The sequence below is a fragment of the Boleophthalmus pectinirostris genome, unplaced genomic scaffold, assembly GCF_026225935.1.
Source record: "Boleophthalmus pectinirostris isolate CB_2022bp ecotype Guang Dong unplaced genomic scaffold, ASM2622593v1 HiC_scaffold_8, whole genome shotgun sequence".
NCBI classification, from domain to species: Eukaryota; Metazoa; Chordata; class Actinopteri; order Gobiiformes; family Gobiidae; genus Boleophthalmus; species Boleophthalmus pectinirostris.
This window is the reverse complement of record NW_026571515.1, coordinates 36,080,084-36,101,066: the sequence shown is the minus strand read 5'-3', so window position 1 is coordinate 36,101,066 and position 20,983 is coordinate 36,080,084. Positions and strand designations below refer to the sequence as shown.

General features: G+C 39.1%; 3 protein-coding genes across 4 annotated transcripts; 2 read left to right on the top strand and 1 right to left on the bottom strand.

Annotated features, from left to right (window-relative positions):
• Positions 1-3,604: 3,604 nt before the first annotated feature.
• Positions 3,605-11,831, bottom strand: ttpal (tocopherol (alpha) transfer protein-like). Its single transcript, XM_020917968.2, has 6 exons — positions 11,794-11,831; positions 10,832-11,038; positions 9,566-9,809; positions 9,182-9,375; positions 8,037-8,147; positions 3,605-7,965 (listed from the first exon to the last, which is right to left on the bottom strand). Exons 2-6 carry the CDS (start codon positions 11,033-11,035, stop codon positions 7,687-7,689), a joined length of 1,032 nt encoding a protein of 343 aa, XP_020773627.1. The 5' UTR covers positions 11,036-11,038; positions 11,794-11,831; the 3' UTR covers positions 3,605-7,686.
• A 37-nt stretch (positions 11,832-11,868) lies between these two features.
• On the top strand, positions 11,869-20,120 carry LOC110154013 (gastrula zinc finger protein xFG20-1-like). Its single transcript, XM_055165943.1, has 5 exons — positions 11,869-12,988; positions 14,373-14,615; positions 14,886-15,158; positions 16,689-17,165; positions 17,563-20,120. The coding sequence occupies exons 1-5, from the start codon at positions 11,940-11,942 to the stop codon at positions 18,182-18,184; spliced, it is 2,664 nt and encodes an 887-aa protein (XP_055021918.1). The 5' UTR covers positions 11,869-11,939; the 3' UTR covers positions 18,185-20,120.
• Positions 14,086-16,737, top strand: LOC110154025 (zinc finger protein 135-like). 2 transcript variants are annotated; one of them, XM_055166252.1, is made up of 3 exons: positions 14,086-14,615; positions 14,886-15,361; positions 15,710-16,737. In XM_055166252.1, exons 1-3 carry the CDS (start codon positions 14,290-14,292, stop codon positions 15,901-15,903), a joined length of 996 nt encoding a protein of 331 aa, XP_055022227.1. In that variant the 5' UTR covers positions 14,086-14,289; the 3' UTR covers positions 15,904-16,737. The 2 variants fall into 2 exon arrangements, with proteins under 2 accessions (XP_055022227.1, XP_055022229.1); XM_055166254.1 differs by having other exon boundaries at positions 15,706-16,737.
• Positions 20,121-20,983: the final 863 nt, after the last annotated feature.

Sequence of the window (20,983 nt, the reverse complement as noted above, 5' to 3'; positions counted from 1 at the left end):
GCATAGAAGAATTTCACTACACATTGTACTTCATGCATCTGTATATGTGACAAATATACTTAAGCAGCCTAAATAACTAACTAAACTGCATGACATCACAAGGAGGAACAGAGCATTGTAAGCTTTGGAGATGTTGACAGACTAATAATAAAGGATTACTCAAACATGTGTGAATTAATTCCTTCATTAATTTTATTTGTTTGAGAAAGGTACAACCAAATCAACGACAGCAACAACAAAAACAAGGATATGTACATGTACATATTTGGGACCTGATGCTCAAAAGGAGTAGGATGAAGTTTAAGTAACTTATAGTGTCCTAACCCAATAATAATGAAATGAATGGAATGAAATGAATGAATAAAACAAAACACAACTCCAGGTATGTTTTTGAGGAGGTAATATTATTATAACATGACTTAAACCTCGCAAGTGTTTATTTTGTGTAATATAAGACCTTTAATTCAGATAATCTAATAGCGTAGACACATGTTTGGCTCAGTGTACGGCTCTCTTCACCCAGTACAATGGTGATTCCTGTTTCATGTTGTGGGCGACCTGACCAGTGCCGCCCATTGTTCCACAGACCAAAAGAATGTAAAGCAGAGGCATTTGTTTGGACTCAAAATGAAGTTGAATGGACAAAGACAGATCACATGACCCAGCCCTGAGAAACACAGCAGATGGCTCATATGAAACAGTCATTACAAATCTGTTTTAATCCTCAAATAGGCTACTGTGGCTGTTTACTGACAACTGCACTGTACAAACTATAATTAACATGTCAACATGTCATTTAGTCACATCATTTTACCTTTAAATTCAACTTATTTCTGACAGTTTTGGTTTTATTTTGAGAATAAAATAATAAAAGTGAAATAAGAAGATTGCATTTTGCATTTAGTTTCAGAGCTTTGAACCATATTACAGTTGTTTCCCTTCTCATTTACCCTCTACACGTTGTATTTGGAGTGATTTGTGCATGTTTGAGCAATCTTTAAATCCTTATTTTCAAGACACTGTATTGCCAATCAACTCCTGTTTTCACTGCGATCAGTGATAATCTGTGATAAATGGAGGATTTGGCAGTGTTGCCTACACATTTTGGCACAAATGAAAAAAAAGCTCTGCTCTACAGCTCCGTATAGGAGGGGCCCACAGCATGACATCAGATCTCATCAGGCTTTACAGTTTTCCACCACACCCCCAATCTTAGCAGCAGCAGAAGTGTGGGCTGTGGAGCTTTTAACAAGAGGTGTGCCGTGCCTGAATGTCAGGTGGAGTGGAGGAGACTGTGGGCGTGGTGTGGCGCGTTCAGTGAATTGCCAGAGTTGCAAAAATAAATATCAAACTAGTCCACTGAAAAACAATGTGTAACATGCTCAAGGCTTCTTTTATTAGGAAATATATAAGGATGACAAATGCTGAACATTCATAACATGTTCAGCCCCTTGCCCGCTACCTGTAAGAGCTCAGCACTGCTCTATAGCTCTGTACAAAAGCAGCTCATTCACTCAAGAATGTTTACAGCGCTGTCCTAAAGTGTGTTTTCTTACCCTGGTCAGCGGTCCTAATGCTGCAATGTCAGACTTCCTCATATCCTCGTGTCCTTTCTGTCATCAGCTCCATTAAATTTTTTGACCAAATTATTCCCATTGTGCCGCTTTGGTAAGTTTCTAAAGTTAGTCGCCAGTAGGTAGGCTACTAGCCTGATTCATCAGCCGGTTTCACTTCGTGGAAACCGTCTGACCTTGCAGCATTAAAATTCATTCTCTCAACAGTAGGGTAAAATACTTTTTTTAATTTAACCTATCTCTGCTATTTCGTTGTGACATATGTAATATGCTGCTACAGGACTAACTGGTATATTAAGCTTTTCCCAAATCCCGTAGGAAGAAGGACAATAATGTCTTTCCCCTTGATAATATTCACCAAACATTCTCTTTGTTCAGGCTTTAAGTCCTAGATCTCGGGAATCGTTGCCAACACAGAATGTATGGCTCTGATTGGCTGGTGTCCGGACTCGCACTCCTGGGGTTCTTGCAAACCGCCTAGTGTATTCCAATTCCTGACCTAGTCGCTGAAGAGAAATGAAATTGAGCTGAGGCACTAGGTGGCACCAGCCTGGCAGTAGGCTACCATCAGAACCGTAGAAAACTGCAAGGAGCCAACACCAGACTCTGGGCTGTGACAGTGGAGCAGACATACATCTGGTATGTGCTGCTCTGTAGGCACCAGCAATGAGTAGAGCTTTGTACAGCAGTTCAAAACACGTATAATGCACATGAGCAGTGCTCTGTACAGACACCTGTGCATCCTGCTCTGTGCTCTCATGGCACATATCAGTCACTGCAGGGCAAATGCAGGTCATGCAGTTACCCTCCCCATGTGTTAATGGTTTAATCCATGTCTGTGCATAAAGCGGTAAAACCAGAAATATTTATATGAAAATAAATGTATTCCATAATCTGCGAGACATCCCCCTGTGTGGGACCAAATGCAGAGGGATGGGGAGCAATAGACACTGGTCTGCTGTGTAATGGGGGACAAATGAAATGATGAACGCAGAGGAAACTAAAAACGTTGACGTGTGTGCGTGCACAGGCTGACACGGGCTTACAGGGATGCATGTGCGTGAGAGGGGCGCACATGCACGTGGAGTGTTCGGAACACAAACCCAGTCAGTTCTGTCATGGCCCATCCAAAATTCTGTATTTTTGGCATCTCTACTGGTGCGTACTTGCATCTTTGGGCTCTGGAGCTGTTTTACTGGACCCATACATAATTTTTTTCCACACCTCTCTTTGCTGCCTGGTAAAGAGGCAAACATCGCAGACATTACCCAGGCTGGCAGTGCTTTTAAATGCTACAGCAGGCACAGATTGGTTCAGATTTCATCACCATATATGTACCGTCCCACTCTAGCCTCCAGCAGTGAAGTACAGTCCGACCTGAACACGCCCCCTCTTTAATGCTGGCACTAGTGCTAATACCAGAGGCAAGATCGGGCCCCTTGTCTCAATCAGGGTAGTCCTGAGTGATGTCACATTGTACAGGTAATTGCAGTGACCACACAAATTGCAAATCTATTTGCCAAATTGACAAAAAAATAAAAAATAAGAAGTGACTAAGAACAGTAGATATTGCTATTAAAACACCATATACAATTTTATACAACACGATTTTGTGTTTAGTTTAGGGTTGTCAAAAGTATCAGAAGCGAATCGATTCTAAAACTAGTATCAAAAAGATACTCATTTGAAGTACTGATACTGAAAAAAGTCACATTCACAGGACAGAAATGAAGCTTTCCTGAATATCTTTAGAATGATCTTGAGTTGTATCGGAACAAGTATAAGAGCACATAGACTAGTATACGCCCATGGACCACTATGGAACCTACCTGGACCACAGAGGAAGTACACAGATATAAGACCACATGGTAATATATGAAAGTACTATGATTTAATGTTGAAAATCACTTTCTATTGTCTAAATAAAGACATGTCATCATGATATCAGAATCAGTATTGAGTACCAAGTCTATTCCTTAGTATTGACTTTGAAATTCATCTTGACAATACTAGATTAGTTTCAATTGAAGGAACGTATAAATCAGTTAGTACAGTGTATCCTTACTGTACATCTTGGTCACATTGCATTGAATGATTGGATGAAGCCATGTGAAGGTCATCTGATCCTGTAAAGCGTACAGTCCCCTCATAAAACGTTAACAGCCCTATCAAATGTTACATAAGAGGACACAGTAGCAGGTACAAAACAGACAGACACTTCAATAGAACTTCAATCTTTACCAACATCATCTAACACAGTGAATCATATGGTAACATGCATGACTTGAACAAAACTGTAAAAATAACACAACATCCACACTATTGCACATATTCACATGGCCTTATGTACAGTTTGGCAAAACACACTTCTATTCACTGTTCTTAATGTATTATTGTGTGGAAAAGTTCAGTTCACCCCATTTCTTAATTCCTACACAATTGTGATACTAAATCATTTCTATAGTCAAACTGTTTAAAAAAAATGACAAAAGCAGCCAGCAAAGAAACAAAAAATATATGACTAAACAAATAAACTAGACTCAGTGATTGAAGCACATAAAATGACCATAATTTTGGTAAGGAACTACTGTACATGCATTTGTTTAAAAATAAAAATAAAAATAGTAAGCCGGTATTTATTGTATTTATTTTGGTAAAAAATCTTAGTTAAAATGTAACTTTGTAGCTAAAAAATTGACTAAAATAAAAGCATACTTTTTCATTTGGGTTTTGTGGTTTGGTTTTCATGCATCCTTACCGTGAGTGGGCTTGCATCTCCACAAACTTGACTCTTATTTGGCCTGAAGGAGGACGTCCCCCTGCCTGTTTCCATGGCTATGATATTCCACACAATCACATAAAACTTCTATCTCCAAGGAGAATGTTTCGAAGTATGGTTTTAACTTTTCCATGGAATCGTGCAGGTGACATGCCTCCTCCAGAAAGTTGCATACTGTACTTTTAAAACTGTATCATATGGAAAGCAACAAGAAACATTTCTAAGACTTTGGTACTGCTCAAAATCAAATAGCAATTATATGGAAAAAATATATTTATCAAAAGCATGGTAACCAAAAAAGAAAAAAAAAAGTGCTGTTAAATTGAATTAAAATGATTTTTTTTTTTTTTTTTTTTTTTTGAAAACATAACTGCAACAAAAATGCTACTAAATGTTGAAAGGTGAACTAACTTTTCCAGTAGTTGTGTAGCAGACCCCTCCTCACATCTACAGTGTTAAGATTCCCCAGGCAATCAAGTATTAAAGTTGACAATTCTAGAATAAAGAACAAAAATAAGGCGTAAATATAAAACAATACAAATTGATCTAAAGACATTCACACAACTTACTAAAGCACAAATTTGAACAAAGGCCCTTGAACACTGGATTTTAGCTTCATAATATGCTTAAAGGAGACATATTACATTTTATTCTGCCTTTTTAAAAATACCTGAACATTTTGTGACTTGAAGATGAAATGTGGAACTTTTCTGGAGAAGAGTATACCATCTGCTTTGCCTGTAATGTCCCACAATATGGCATTAAAAGTCCACATATAGCCTTTATTTCTTTTTTATTTCTAGCATTCTTTTAATCTCCATGGAAACAAGCAGGTGCTGTACAATTATACCAGAAAAGTTACACAGTGCATCTTTAAAGAATGCATGAAGGGCATCTGCAGCTTAATCCATGGCGTGAGGGTAACAGTGGCTCAGTGGTTTTTAACAGAAGAGTTGGTAGTTTGATGCCAGCTTCAAATGGTGCAAGTTGTCATGTCATGGAGCAAGACACTTCATGCACATTATCTCAATATTTAGAGAAGGGCGGCACAGTTAATTGAAGTTTAACCAACAAAGTGCACTGTGGAGGGTCTATCTCCAACTTGTCTCCATGGGGATGTTATTGTTTTGCCTGAAATTATATGCAATATGGAGTTTAACTTATCTATTCATTGTTCCGGCTTCATGTTATAGGTGACATTTTGAGGACTTCTTACCATTCAAAAGGCAGGATATTTTGTTTGAAGTCATTAATTGCTATGGCTAATGACTGCCTCGCTCACAGTAAAAGTGTGTTTTTTTCTAAGTTTTTAATTGCATTTGAATATATAAAATATAGATATGATTAATGCAATACTGTGGAACATCCAGGCAAAGCAATGATGTCGCTAAGGAGGCAGACCCCACACCAGAAAAGTTACACGGTTCACCTTTAAATTGCACTGGTTGAAAATGTGTTTTGTCTTGGAATTCAAATCCATATTGCGGTAGCAGTGCACTGATGTATAATTGTGGCGTTTGCGCCCTCTTCTGGCACCCATGAGAACTCCATCTGTGAGTTGGTAAAAAGGTCAATATTGGGAATAATATACATCTCCTTTAAAACTAGAGGACACATTTCCTCTCACAGAGCAGTGTGAGGATGTGCCGTATTGCTTTGGTACAGTATTATCAATATGGCAAACACAAAATACATTTAAGGCAATTGAGAGTTCATAATACTAAATTCAAATATACTAAGCTGGATGGATTTTTTTTTTAAGTATGGCTAATAGTTGTTTTGCCTTTCGCTACACTGTAAAATATCTAACAAGTCATAAAACTTGAACTGCTCAGAAATCTCTTCAAAAGTACTCTAGACCCAGGAAGTAGTAACCAGTACTCTTAAAGAAACTGTATGTAAGATTTTGACTTTGTATTATATAAACTTGACCTGTCTGTGTCCTCAGATACGAGGCAAACATGTTCAAATACAATATAACATTTACTACTAATAATTGTAATGCTGTTTATTGTGTATTATTATTTATTATTATATTTATTCTTAATTACGACTGGACACTGGACATGAAGGCCAAGTTGTTCAGGTTATAATTTTGTGTTTTGGTTCTCAAGACAATTATTCAATCAGACAGCAGAATGAGCCTCACCATGTCCACATACTGTAAAGCTTGGATGTGTCCTCTATTTGCAAGTTATGGCTCTGGCAACACAACCCAGGTTCAGTTGTGATTGTAGTACCTTTTTAAAACTGTAAGATTGCAGGCTACAAACTGTTTCTTTAAGTAAAATAAGGAAGTAAATACATTAAAATGAAAGTTAGTTCAAGTAAATAATGTTTACATTTTTGCAGTAGATAAACAAAGGCTACCCATGCAGAAGACTCAGCCCTGCAGCTACAGGAGCTGGGCTACGTATAAACTACATATCGGACTTTTCTATTAAAATAAATTATGTCTTATATTGGCATTTACCCTCTAAATGTACCCACCTATTTTTTATGAAACAGAATATGCATTGAAAAGTATAACCTTCATGTGTTAGAACAATGTGAACTCATTTGAGTGGTGATATTGATCATCTTTATCTTAACCTTAAAACCACTCTAGTTGATAATAGGTTGCATTCACATTTAAAAAATTGTTGATGTTATAATTTTAGATGGAGGACAGGGGCTTGTGTAACTCTATGGGAGACTCACTGTTTTTTAAACAAATCTACAATCTAACAGTTAAACAGCAAATTCCAGGACAGAACAGGCTTTACAAATGCGAGGAAAAGTTCACCACAGAACATGTCTGCTTTTACAAACTCTTTGTGTGCCAATGCTATTGCTAATTCAAAGGCTAATAAATATTTCAATAATACCACAGATGGCAATAATATATAATGGAATGTATAATGTATACAAATAATTGTCTTTACAAGAAATTTCATTCTGTTTTATGTTACATTTAATGTTTTAAAAGAAGGATTGACACACAAAGATCTACTTTGCTAAATGCAGTGTCCTCCAGTTTTCTCTTTGTAAAGTGTTTAACATATGTCAATTGTCAGTGACATCCACACACAGCTCCCTGTCACTGTCTAATCTGTCAGGATTTATTGGTATTATCACGACTCAGCGCAAACCTCAAGCGCAAATGGCTTCAGCATCCCTCCCTCTGAAAGGAAGTAGCCTGCTGTCGTGGTACTCAGGGTCAATTCTAACCTGTCCTCCAGCTTCCCTTAAACTATAGGGATTCTACAATGTTGGGATGTCATGTGAACGCAGCCTATTAAACTGTGAATTCAAATCATTCTAATACACACAGATACTCCCTCTGCGGCGTTTTCAGTAGCAGTAGTACAACTGTGAGCGCAGGGCTCTGAAGCTGTCCTCCTCGTATCCACTGGCCCCGTCTCCTTCAAACAGCATGGAGTCTGGCAGCACGACGCCCTCTAGTGGATCGGGCTGGCAGAACTCCACGATGAACTCCTCCTCACAGTCCAGGAGGAGTCTGGACCAAGCCCCGAGGTCCAGGTCTACAGCAGTGCCTCCATACTCCGGGGGCAGGACTGAGCGAGGGATGTGTCTGTGCAGTGAGCGCAGGTCTGAGCCGTGCAGGACGTACTGAAGAACAACACAGGGCGATTATTAAAGACGCACGATGAAACTTCTCAGGTGGAGGGTCTGCTACTCACCCTCTCAGCCATCTTCTCTTTCAGAAAAGGTTTGATTATGGCAAAGATTCCTTTAAAGATTCTGGGCTCATTGATGATGTTTACAGCTTTGATTCTGATTGGAAACCCATCCTGTGAAGTAAAAGAAAAAATATTACCGTATTTTTCGGACTATAAGTCGGGCTTTTTTCATGGTTTGGGTGGTCCTGCGACTTATACTCCTGTGCGACTTATATATTAAAATTTTCAGACTGACAGCCACGAGAGGCACTATAGGCTTGTGTGTCAGTATCTAGTACTACTATTACTCCTGTACTACAGTCACTTCGCACTCTACTGCGCATGCCTCCTGTAGAAAAAGCCGCTGTCTTGCCGCAAATAGTGAAATATGCAGCCGAAAATGGTATTTGAGCAGCAGTGAGAAAGTATGGAGTGAGCAAAAACTTGTGAGGGACTGGCAGAAAGTGGGGATGGAGAACACAGCTTGAAGGCAACTGGGAGAGTGCGACATGCAATTTTCCTGGAAGTTACTGGATGAATCAAAGCCTGAACTTCAAAGACAACTGAAACCATCCTGTCGGGATTCAGAAAGGCTGGAATTATTCTAACTGGAACTGATGCTGAATCTAACAACAGCTATGCAGAAGAGGAAGCGGTGCTCCGTTTACATCATGGATCTACGGTTTATCTCCGGTGGTTGCGCTGAAGTGACACCGAGGATGAAGAATTCAATGGATTTAATGATTTGGAGTGAGATCGTGAGTTTGGTAAACTTATGTTCTGTTGTTTATGCTATAATTATCTGAATAACTGTTTATATGTTACGTTAACATATTAACACCTATTCAGCCTGTTGTTCTCTATTGTGTTGTTATTATTATAACTTTCAAGATGAAATCTCAGTTCCTGGTCTTTGATATTATAAAATACATTTCCCCAAAAAGTGCAACTTATAGTCCGGTGCAACTTATATATGTTTTTTTCTTCTTCATTGCTCATTTTTTGGCTGGTGCGACTTATACTCCGGAGCAACTTATAGTTCGGAAAATACGGCAGTATGTTTTCACAGTATAAATAATGAATAATACACAGGTTGCAGCTGTTATAACATACACTATACTAACTACACTAACAATAATAGTGATGTTTGTGTTTTGTGTTCTGACCTGTAGGATGCTGACAACCTTCTTGGCGAGGAAAGGTCCAGGGTTGGAGGCCTGAGACATCCCGACTCCGCTGTAGTCAGCCAGGATCACGATCCCGTTCACCTGTGCCTCCTCCGGCTGGATCAGCTTCTCCAGAGTCAGGTACAGAGCACGAACATTGTCCACAAATGGGTAGTCGTTGGGCTTCCACTTCCCTGGAAAGAGTAGCAGGAATCAATCACGCCAACAGACAACACATGTGCTAATGCAGCTTTGGATAACATATCTGTTTACAGTACGGTCCTGGTTCAGTCCTAGTTCAGTCCTGGTTCCGTCCTGGTTCAGTCCTGGTTCAGTCCTGGTTCAGTCCTGGTTCAGTCCTGGTTCAGTCCTGGGCATAATAACCTGGTCTGAGGCAGAGTATGTAGCGTCCATGTGGGTCTGGTTTGGGCAGCACTGTGAGAAAGCCCAGCTCCAGAACGTGCTTCACTGATGAGGGTTTCAGGTCTTGGAAGACCTCGGGCCAAGCCTTCCTCCCAGCTTGGTACTTGAGGAGCAGCTGCAGAGCGCGGTCATAGTCAAACTTTCGTGCCCGAAGGAAACGCAGAAGAAATGCATCATCAAGACGTGTCCGGAGGTTAGGCTGCTCCTGCACACAACACAAAAACATGTAAACACTAAAAACTAACACAACAATTGAGCAGAACCCCTCCATTGGATATATATATAGCAACTTTCAAGACACCCACTTCATTAATTCTTTACTCACAGATCAGCCTTTGACAAGCCGGTTTAGCAGAATTGTAGTAGTAGCAGTTATTCACTTAGTATACAGCTCAAATCAGAAAAATAACAAAAAAGTACCCCTCTAGTAGAAGGAAAATAGACCCACAGTAAATATATGAATAAATATTATTATTCAAGCTATCATTAATTGAACACTAAGTTGACATGGTAAGTATCGTGACAGGATAACATGCAAGTGAAGGCCTGCAGCTACCTATTATTAACAATTATTTTAGTAGTCAGTGATCATTTCTATTTTACAGTGATACTTTTAAACACATTGTTAACCAAACAAAGGTTGAAATATCTACAATTTATTTTATAACTCTTGGAAAAGGAAAAAAAACACAGTATTTTGTTTCACTTGATACATTGATTATTTATAAACAAGTGGGCCTCCAAGTCTGTTTTCCAACTGATCATCAAATTGATCTGGTGTATGTCTACTTATACTTCGAGTCTACTTGTACTTCATAAAAATGCATATGCCAGTTTAGACTAAGGATGTCACTAATATGTTATGTTTAAGATTTTACTAAAAACTTTACTGGGTGTTTTGTAGTTTTTTAATTGGGTGACATTTAGAATTTTTCTTCCTGGTTGGACATGGTAGCTGATATGAAATACGTAGAGGTAATTCCTGTTCTGTTCCCTAGAAACCATAATATAAACAAGGGCTGGACCTTTAAAATACACAATAGTTATGATAAGTTATTATGTGCGTTGTTAAACTCTGAATCCTGCTATCACAATCAGAATAACTAAATAACAGAATTAAGATCATAATCAGATTTTTATCATCATATTACAAAGGCCCAGTGCTATTGTCATGAGGTTAATATTGAGATAATTGTGTTGTGTAATTTATGTGAATGAAATTCTAACCTTGAGGATCATATCTCTCAGAGCCTGGACGTCTCGGAGCCTCCACTCTGGTTTCTCCTGGAGCTCGTCCCTGGCTTTCGCCTCCAGTGCTGGGGTGAGAGTGCAGACATATAGAGGCGGAGGAGGACCAGGGAACCAGCCCGACTGCGCCTCAGGGCCCAGGGGAGGAGAACCCAGGTCAATGGACTCATGCTGATCTGCCATGGACTGACAAAATATATACATATTTATTTATTTTATTATTATTTTTTTTTTATAATTTTCATTATACCATCATTCTTGTACTCTGATGCTACAATCTCAAACTTGAATTTGATAATAAGGAAAATAATGGATACTCAATACCAATTTCTACACTATGATGATGATGATGATGATGATGATGAAAAAATATATCATTAATAGTAGTTACCAGGTGGTCTTATATATAAAGCTCTAGAAATTATTTTAGGAAAATGTTGTCCTATTAATATGATTTGTTTCCCAGTATTGATATTTGCACAAAACATATATGTATGTAGTTTTGATCCTGACTGTATTCATGGTAATGTCTGAGTATGGCTTTCTGTGCACATGCTTTATTCAAAGATTTGACACAGATGTTTTGGGGAACAACATCTATCTCATCATTTGATTCATTTCTGACTGAAAGATTGTTTGTTGTAAAAGACAATAATAATAATAATTATTATTATATTTAAATTGCATTACTTCAGCAACACATTTATCATTTTTATAAGAACACACCGACAAAAATATGATTGGTATAGCGACACTGTGCCAAATTTAGGAAAGAAAAGATTATGCGTCAAAATACGAAGATTTCCATAAATAATGGAGCAAAATGGCTTATTATTAAGATATTTTATTATCATAAAGCATGCACATGTATTCAAAACCATAAATACGATAATGAATCATGTAAATTAGCCCAAAAGAGAAGATGCAAAGAGAAAACCGACCTGTCTGCGAGGATCGTTTAATCACTTCCGTGTTGAGGATAAAAATCCCCGTGATTGGTCCAAACAAAACACGTGACGCATGTTATGCTCGGGAGACGCAGCTGCGCGTGTGTTAGCTCGGAGCTAAAGCTAAAAACAGAGTAAAGATGTCTAAAGGACAAACACTGAGAGGTCTGGTAAAAGCGCGGCTGATGGTGGCTGCGGAAGAGATCTTTGCGCTGTTTGAAAGAACAATAGTGGAGTATGAGGAGGAACTGCGCCGCTCTAAAGAGGAGAACCAGAGGAAAGAGGAGCTGCTGCAGGCTCTGAACCCGAGAACCGTGCTGCTGTTCAGGGCGGATATCAGGACTATCCCCGCGAGTCTGAACCAGGGACCGAACCAGGAATCTAATCAAGGATCGAACCAAGGACCGAACCACGGACCGAACCAGGGACTGACCCAGGTACTGATTCAAGGACCGAACCAAAGACCGAACCAGGGACTGAACCAGGGACTAAACCAGGGACTAAACCAGGAAATCCCCAAAACTCTAAAGATTAAAGAGGAGCCAGAGGAACAACACGTCAAACATGAGAAGGATCAGCTGCAGGTGCCTGAGTCCAGTTCTGTCAGTGTGCAGAGACACGAGTCCTCACATCTCCTCCAAACTAAGCCCAGAGATGAGATACAGGGAGAAGAGCCACGGTTACACCCAGAGACTGAGGGAGAGTCTGACACGGACAACAGTGAAGACTGGAGAGCTCCATTCAACTGTTCAGGAGCTCACATGGAGACGGAGGACACTGAAGAACCAGGGACAAGTGTCACTGCAAACAACATGACAGGAACAGCTGAACGAACTGACAAGCCCACAGAACACAATTGCTCTTTTTGTGAAAAGATATTTCGATCTAAGCATCACTTAAAAATCCACACTAGAGTTCACACAGGAGAAAAACCTTGCAGTTGCTCAGTTTGTGGAAAAAGGTTTGCGGTTGGCTCCACTCTCAAACTCCACATGAGAACGCACACAGGTGACAGACCATTCAGCTGTTCATTCTGTCAGAAAAGATTTAGTCAAAGGTCTCATCTTAATGGACATATCAGGATACACACAGGATACAGGCCTTTCAGCTGTTCAATCTGTGAGAAAACATTTGCTCAAAGATCTCACCTTAAAAGACATATGACAACACACACTGAAAAGGACCAGCTGTTATAATGGCAAAATGTCAGTGTTGCACCAACAAACAAGTAGGAGTAGATTTTAAAAAAAGGAAAAAATAAATTAATTTAAAAAATCTATATAGATAATTAAAAACATGCCTTAATCCTATTGGCTATATAATTAAATTATAATAACTACAAATAAGATACTAAGTGCAATAGAATATCCATCCATTTTCTTCTGCTTTATCCAGAAGAGTTGCCTGAGCCACCTCAGCTGCTCCTCTTGACATGGAGGAGTAGCAGCTCTATGCCAACTCCTCACTTGTGACTCAGATCCTCACCTTATCTCTAAGAGAGCGCCCAGTAACTCTGTGGAGGAAACTCATTTCGACCACTTCTTGTCCCTTCGGTCATTCCCCAAAGCTCATGACCATAGGGACCAGAGGGTAGGAATGTAGACTGACAATAAATGAGAGTTTGCTTTTGGACTCAGCTCCTTCTTCACCACTACTCTTAATTCCCTCCACTCTGACCAACAGTAAATCCCTGTCCTCCAGTTGGTTCAGAACAGAGCAGTGAAGCTTGTCATAGGTTTAAACAGATGAAAACAGCTGCTGCCTGTGAGTTTTTAGATTTTACTGATTCTACTACATTCATTAAAAGCTTAGGTCTAACAAGCATAGATTTCTGATCCAGTATCCCCTTGTAAATCACTTCTTAAAACTAATTTTTATCAAATGGCTTTTCTTTAATATTATATTTTGAAATTGTTATAATTTCTTTGCTTATTTATTTTGCTGATCTCTGTCTGTCTGCTTTCAGTTTCTCTTTTCTACATGTAGCCGTTATTATATACTATTTGTTATGCTATTTGGAGCCTATTGCACCTTGTAACCCTTTTTAATCAAAGTGTTATAAAGTGTATAAATAAAGATGATTACATTTCAAAGTTCAGAAGTCCTGCCATGTGGTTTATTTACCACACATTATACTATATACCTTGCTTTGAAAATAGTAAGAGAACATGACATAGAATATCCTGAATGCTGTCATTTGCTGAGCGTTTGTTGCTGCTGCTGTTATTTGTTCAAAGCAGAAGGTGGCGCTCTTAGTCTGTCTTTCTCGCCTATAGAGAAGGGATATTTATTTTCTTATGAAATTCTATGTGTATGAATGTACATACAAACTGCCCAAAAGAAGGAAAAAAGAAATCGTTTTAACAAGACTTTTAGTTTAATCACTTCCGTATTGTGGGAGACGTTGTGATTGGTCCAAATGAAGCACCTTACGCGTCATTGGGAGCTGTACGTGTGTTAGCTCGGAGCTAAAAGCTAAAAACAATAAACATGTCTAAAGGACAAATGCTGAAAGATCTGGTAAATGCGCGGCTGACGGCGGCTGCGGAAGAGATCTTTGCGCTGTTTGAAAGAACGATAGCGGAGTATGAGGAGGAACTGCGCCGCTCTAAAGAGGAGAACCAGAGGAAAGAGGAGCTGCTGGAGGCTCTGAACCCGAAAAGCGTGCTGCTGTTCAGGGCGGATATCAGGACTGGCCCCACGAGTATGAACCAGGGACCGAACCAGGGACTAAACCTGAAAATCCCGAAAACTCCACGGATTAAAGAGAACCCAGAAGAACAGTGCATCAAACAGGAGGAAGAGTCACTCTCAGTGTAGGCTCATTTTAAATTAACCTAATTTCTGTTTTACTGACAGTCAAACTGTTGAATAAATATAAAGGTTCACAATATAAATTCGCCTGCTTACCTCCCTGGAGATATTACTGATACAATGAGATATTATTGTTCGAAACATTATACAGTATGGCCTTATTCATATTTATTATTGCATTAACTCAAAAGCAATAACTTTTCCATGGAGACAAGCAGGTAGTGAACCTACCAGCAGAAAAGTTACATAGTGATCCTTTAAATCCTTTTCAGGTCTGTGTCAGAGTCCAGTTCTGTCAGTGTGAAGAGAGGAGAGTCCTCACAGCTCCTACAAACTAAGCCCAGAGAGGAAACACAGGGAGAGGGTCCACAGTTAAACCCAGAGACTGAGGGAGAGTCTGACACGGACAACAGTGAAGACTGGAGAGCTCCATGCAACTGTTCAGGAGCTCACATGGAGACAGAGGCAGAAGAACCAGGGACAAGTGTCACTGCAAACAACATGACAGGAACAGCTGAAAGAACTGACAAGACCACAGAACACAAGTGCTCTATTTGCAGAAGGACATTTCGGACTAAGCATCGCTTAAAAATCCACACTAGAGTTCACACAGGAGAAAAACCTTGCAGTTGTCCAGTTTGTGGAAAAAAGTTTGCGGTTGGCTTTACACTAAAACTCCACATGAGAACACACACAGGGGCCAGGCCATTCAGCTGTCCATTGTGTGAGAAAGCATTTAGCCAGAAAGGTAATTTAAATGAACACATCAGGTTACACACAGGAGACAGACCTTTCATCTGTTCAGTTTGTGAGAAAACATTTGCTCAAAAAGCTTATCTCAAAAGACATATGACAACTCACTTGGAGAGAAATCAAATTATATAAGAAGACCTTTATAAATCCCACCATGGGGAAGTGTTAGTGTTACACTGATAAACAAAAACAGCAATAATAGAAAAAAAGTTTTTAAAAAATAAACAACGAACCGTTAAACTATAATATTAAGATACACTATATCATTATACTAAGTGCAATAGAATATCTATTTATACTCCTGTCTTCTTCCATTTTATCCTGGGCTGGGTCGTGGAGGCAGTAGTGCAAGCAGAGAAGACCAGACTTCATTCATCTCGGACAACTTTCACCAGCTCTTCCAGGGGGAATCCTGAGGCATTCCCAGGATCCCCAGGGAGGCATTCAAGAGGCATCCGGAACAGAGCCACCTCAGCTGCTCCTTTTGACACAGAGGAGCAGCAGCAGCTCTACTCTGAGCTCCTCTTGTGTGACTGAGCACCTCACCATACTTCTAAGGGAGTGCCCAGCCACCCTTTAGACAAAACTCACTTTGACCACTTGTATCCCCGTTCTTGTCCTTTCCGCCATGACCCAAAGCTCATGAGTGAGAGTAGAAATGTAAATCTAAAGCTGGACTAAACCTGGACTTGTCCAGGACTTGACCTAAACCAGGACTAAACCAGGACCTAACCAGGACCTAACCAGGACCTAACCAGGACCTAACCAGGGAGCATAGGTGAGAATAGGAAAGTAGATTGACACTAAACAAGAGCTTTGCCTTTGCACTCAACTCCTTCTTCACCACAACAGTCTGATACAATGTCTGCATCACTGCAGATGCTGCACTGATCTGCCTGTCAATCTCACACTCCATCCTCCCCTGACTCTTGAAGAAGACCCTGAGATACTTGGGCTTGTTTTCTTAGTTTATTTGATTTTGTCAGCTTTCATTACTTTTTGCCTTTTACACACAAATGCTTCGCTTTAAAAATATGATAACATGTTGTTTTGAGTCATTACATACGAACATCTTTTGAGAATTTGTTGTTGCTGTTATTATTTGTTCAAAGCAGAAGGTGGCGCTCATAGCCTGTCTGTAGATGTCGCAGGCCAGAGAAGGGATTTTTTTTTTTTTTTATTCTTATGAAATGTTAACAAAAATATTTTTTAAAAATTGTCCATACGAAAAACTGTATTTGACCCAGGACTCTGTTGTTTTTTGTTTTGTTTTTTTACTTCCGTGTTATGGGAGAAAAGTCCTGTGATTGGTCCAAATGAAGCACCTTACGCGTCATTGGGAGCCGTACGTGTGTTAGCTCGGAGCTAAAGCTAAAAACAATAAACATGTCTAAAGGACAAATGCTGAAAGATCTGGTAAATGCGCGGCTGACGGCGGCTGCGGAAGAGATCTTTGCGCTGTTTGAAAGATCGATAGCGGAGTATGAGGAGGAACTGCGCCGCTCTAAAGAGGAGAACCAGAGGAAACTGGAGCTGCTGCAGGCTCTGAACCCGAGAACCGTGCTGCTGTTCAGGGCGGATATCAGAACTATCCCCGCGAGCCCTGGCCCCGGTCTGAACCAAGAATTGAACCATGGACTAAACCAGGGACTAAACCACCAACTGAACCAGGGACTGACCCAGGGACTAAACCAGGCTTTGAACCAGGAAATCCCGAACCCTCCTCCTGTCTGTCCTGTTCAGGTGAAAGAGGAGCCAGAGGAACAGTGCATCAAACAGGAGGAAGAGCCGCTCTCAGTGTAGGGTCTTTTAAGATCAATTGCCTGTGGTTTTACTGGCACTGACATTATAGAATATATAGAATTTCCCTGGAGATATTATTGCTTTGTCCAAAATGTTCCACTGCATGGCCTTATATTACATTTATTCAATTACAGATGTTTTATTGCAAGGAAAAAACAAACATTCAAAAACATGCATTCTTACTGGCTTCACCAAGCTAACAATACTGCCCTGTGATTGGTCCAGTCTCACTCATGTATGAATTTATAAATATAGCTAAAATTAATCTTGAATGAGTAAAGATACATATAAAACCATACTTGGGAACAGTCCAAGCAAAGCTATAACATCTTCATAGAGATAAACAGGTTGCTCTTCTCCAGAAATGTTACATAATGTGCCTTTACTTTTCAGGTCTGTCCCAGAGTCCAGTTCAAGTCCAGTCAATGTGAAGGGTGAAGAGTCCTCACAGTTTCAGCAAACTGAGCCTAGAGAGGACACAGAAGGAGAGGAGCCACTATTACAGCCAGAGACCGAGGGAGAGTGTGGCACGGACAACGATGAAGACTGGAGAGCTCCATTCAGCTGTTCAGGAAACATGGAGACAGAGGCTGAAGAACCAGGGACAAGTGTCACTGATAGCAACATGGCAGGAACCACCAAAAGAACTGGAAAGAAGCTCCATAAGTGCCCCATTTGTGAAAAGACATTAACCAGTAAGCAAAATTTAAAAATCCACACCAGAGTTCACACAGGAGAGAAACCTTACAGCTGTTCAGTGTGTGGGAAAGCATTTGTCATCACCTCAAAACTCAAAATCCACATGAGAACGCACACAGGAGAAAAACCCTACAGATGTTCGTTCTGTGAGAAAACTTTTAGCCAAAAGGGTCATCTGGACGAGCACATCAGGATTCACACAGGAGACAGACCATTCAGGTGTTCACTGTGTGGCAAAACCTTCACTCAAAGACCTCATCTCAAAGGACACATGATCACACACAGGAAGAGAGGTTATACAGCTGTTCTGACCTAAGCCAATACACAAGAGCACACACACAGTCCATGGGTTTTACCTTATTCAATCAAATGCGGTGAATCAAAAACTTGATTTCGTTTGTTTATGATTATAATCTATTGTTTTATTTTGAAGAAATTACATTAGGAGCCCTCTGCACTGGTGGAGGTTTGGTGTCTCTAGGCCTGTTACTTATTTTGACGTACGATATATTGCTTCAGAGATTAATTTTGATAAACGAAAATACTGAACTACTTTATGCCACTGACACGGTAACAGTAAGGCAGGATAATGCCAGGAAACATTTTTAAATAGACACTGTCCTTCAAAAGGCCTGAGTTGCAAAAAATAACAGAATGAAATAATAATCAGCCATAGATTTCACCTATTTAACCTTTCACAGCTTAAATATTATCATCTTAAAGGGCCTATATTACACATTTTTCTGATCAATTATAATGTTATTTTCTCATCACAAACAGACCTGGAGTTGTGTTTTGTTTCATTCACACATTTTTAACACACAAATTTATATTTTACACGCATATTTAAGATGAGTTTTTCTCTTAAACAGAAAACATTGTTACGCCTCTGATATTGTGGTAATACAGGAAGTGCTCCACTGTGTTTTTAAACTTCATACACCTTCAGTAGAATCATTTGGATTATTTCAGCCCTGGAATTGGCTATCTTGTGCAGAAAAAGTAAAAGGTAGCTTGGTACTTGAAAATTACCTCTACATGACATCACAAGGTGGAACAGAGTATTTTGAGCTTTAGAGATAATTATAAAGGGTTTCTCAAACATGTGTGAATGAAACAAAACACAACTCCAGGTCTGTTTTTGAGGAGACAACATTATAACATGGCTTAAAGCTTACAAGAGTTAATTTTGTTTAATATTTGACTTTAAAAACAAAACTACCCCAAATCTCTCCAGTTTTACAAAGAAACTGTACACATGATAAATACTGGGCCCTAAAATATATAGTTCCAGCTGTTATATATATCGTTATAGTATTTATGGTGACAGGCCTAGTTGTCCCAGTCTCATGTCTTCTCTGGGGTGTGTCCTGGGGGCTCTGGGTGGCTCTCAGCTCCCAGCTCCTGGTTTGAAATGTAACTATTCAGATCACAGTATAATACTAAATGCTGAAAATAAAACTTGTGACATTTCAGTTCAGTTTATAAGTGAGAGGTGTTTTTATCTCACTGTTTATGTCATTTGATCAAGATTTTAAATTTGATTTGATTAAATAACTGCCACATACTGTAACATGTGAGACAACAAATGTGAATTAAAAGGATTTCACTGTTGCTTGGCCATAGTGTACTGCTATTTGTGATGTTTCTCCTCACAACTAAAATGTGATAGTGTGACATCTCTTGTGTGTGTGTATAGACTTTGAAATAGCCAACCCTCTTTGATCCACAAGGGAAATGATTTGGACACAGTACCTCCCACATCACAATATATTATAGTAACAAAGAGAAAATATACAATACAATCCATCATGCAGTACCATCAGGGAGGCATACGTTTGGCCCCAAATTTATTCTCCAGCAGGACAACTACCCCAAACATGCAGCCAAAGTCATTAAGAACTATCTTCAGCATAAAGAAGAACAAATTCTGGAAGTGATGATGTGGCCCCCACAGAGCCCTGACCTTAACATCATCAAGTGTGTCTGAGATTACATGAAGCAATAGAAGGATGTGAGGAAGCCTATATCCACAGAAGATCTGTGGTTAGTTCTTCAGGATGTTTGGAACAACCTACCAGCCGAGTTCCTTCAAAAACTGTATGCAAGTATACCTTGAATAATTGATGCTCATTTGAAGGCAAAGGATGGTCACACGAAATATTGATTTGATTTAGATTTCTCTTTTGTTCATTTGCTGCATTTTGTTGATTGGTGAAAATAAATGATTAACGCTTCCATTTTTGAAGGCATTTCTAGTTTACAGCATTTTTTCACACCTGCCTATAACTTTTGCACAGTGCCGTTTGTGTGTGTATACATATATATATATATATAGATAGATAGATAGATAGATAGATAGATACGTAGATATAGATATAAATGGTAATAATAAATTCTAAACAATTCTAAAATTCTAAACAATTCTAAAATTCTAAACAAGTAGTGAAAATTGCAAGAGACTGGTGTCAAATAAGGCATGTAAGGCAAGTAAAATAAAGTATAGAAATGTATAGTAGTAAAAACAGTGCAAAGATGTTATGATGATTGGCAAGACATGGGGTTATCTGTTGGGTGCATAAGACTGTTTTATTATTTGCACTGTAATATATAAAAAGAGTTTTCTAAATAAAGTTTTAGTTGATTTAAATGGGTTTATATGACAGTATTTATGATTTTGAGCAATTTCGTCAACAATCCTAATTTTTCATCATTCTGAAAGCCATGGATGAGATCTCAATCAGTATTGGTACTACAATATACGGCAATAATCATAACAAATTAAATAGGCCTATTGCTATTGCTGCCTCCATCAGATAGAAATCATCTGTATTTAAAATGAAATTAACATCAGAATTAATTCATAATTTTCCTTAACTTGATTTAGTCTTGGTTTTGTAATTTTGAAGCTTTTTGACAGGTACATTTAGTGTTTAGTTTTAATGTCGTATTTGCTCAAAACTGCAGGGGGCGCGCTTAGCCTAGATCTTCATTCTGTTGAACTCTTGGGTTAGTGATAAGGCAATCTTTAACACTTTCCTTTCACTTGTACGACTTCAGAAAACTAAAGTAACATGCATTATTTGATCATTTCTATTTTAGTCTAATCTGGGGC

What these genes read in the sequence shown, in the direction of transcription:
- ttpal (XM_020917968.2), bottom strand. Translation starts at nt 11,035, where the DNA reads ATGGCAGATCAGCATGAGTCCATTGACCTGGGTTCTCCTCCCCTGGGC. An exon ending in CATACTCTGCCTCAGACCAG is followed by an intron (nt 9,376 to 9,565) that starts GTTATTATGCCC and finishes TACTCTTTCCAG; the next exon opens with GGAAGTGGAAGCCCAACGAC. An exon ending in AAGAGAAGATGGCTGAGAGG is followed by an intron (nt 7,966 to 8,036) that starts GTGAGTAGCAGA and finishes GTTGTTCTTCAG; the next exon opens with TACGTCCTGCACGGCTCAGA.
- LOC110154025 (XM_055166252.1), top strand. Translation starts at nt 14,290, where the DNA reads ATGTCTAAAGGACAAATGCTGAAAGATCTGGTAAATGCGCGGCTGACG. An exon ending in GAGGAAGAGTCACTCTCAGT is followed by an intron (nt 14,616 to 14,885) that starts GTAGGCTCATTT and finishes AATCCTTTTCAG; the next exon opens with GTCTGTGTCAGAGTCCAGTT. An exon ending in GAAAGCATTTAGCCAGAAAG is followed by an intron (nt 15,362 to 15,709) that starts GTAATTTAAATG and finishes TCGTGGAGGCAG; the next exon opens with TAGTGCAAGCAGAGAAGACC.
- LOC110154013 (XM_055165943.1), top strand. Translation starts at nt 11,940, where the DNA reads ATGTCTAAAGGACAAACACTGAGAGGTCTGGTAAAAGCGCGGCTGATG. An exon ending in GAGGAAGAGTCACTCTCAGT is followed by an intron (nt 14,616 to 14,885) that starts GTAGGCTCATTT and finishes AATCCTTTTCAG; the next exon opens with GTCTGTGTCAGAGTCCAGTT. An exon ending in GAGGAAGAGCCGCTCTCAGT is followed by an intron (nt 17,166 to 17,562) that starts GTAGGGTCTTTT and finishes TTTACTTTTCAG; the next exon opens with GTCTGTCCCAGAGTCCAGTT.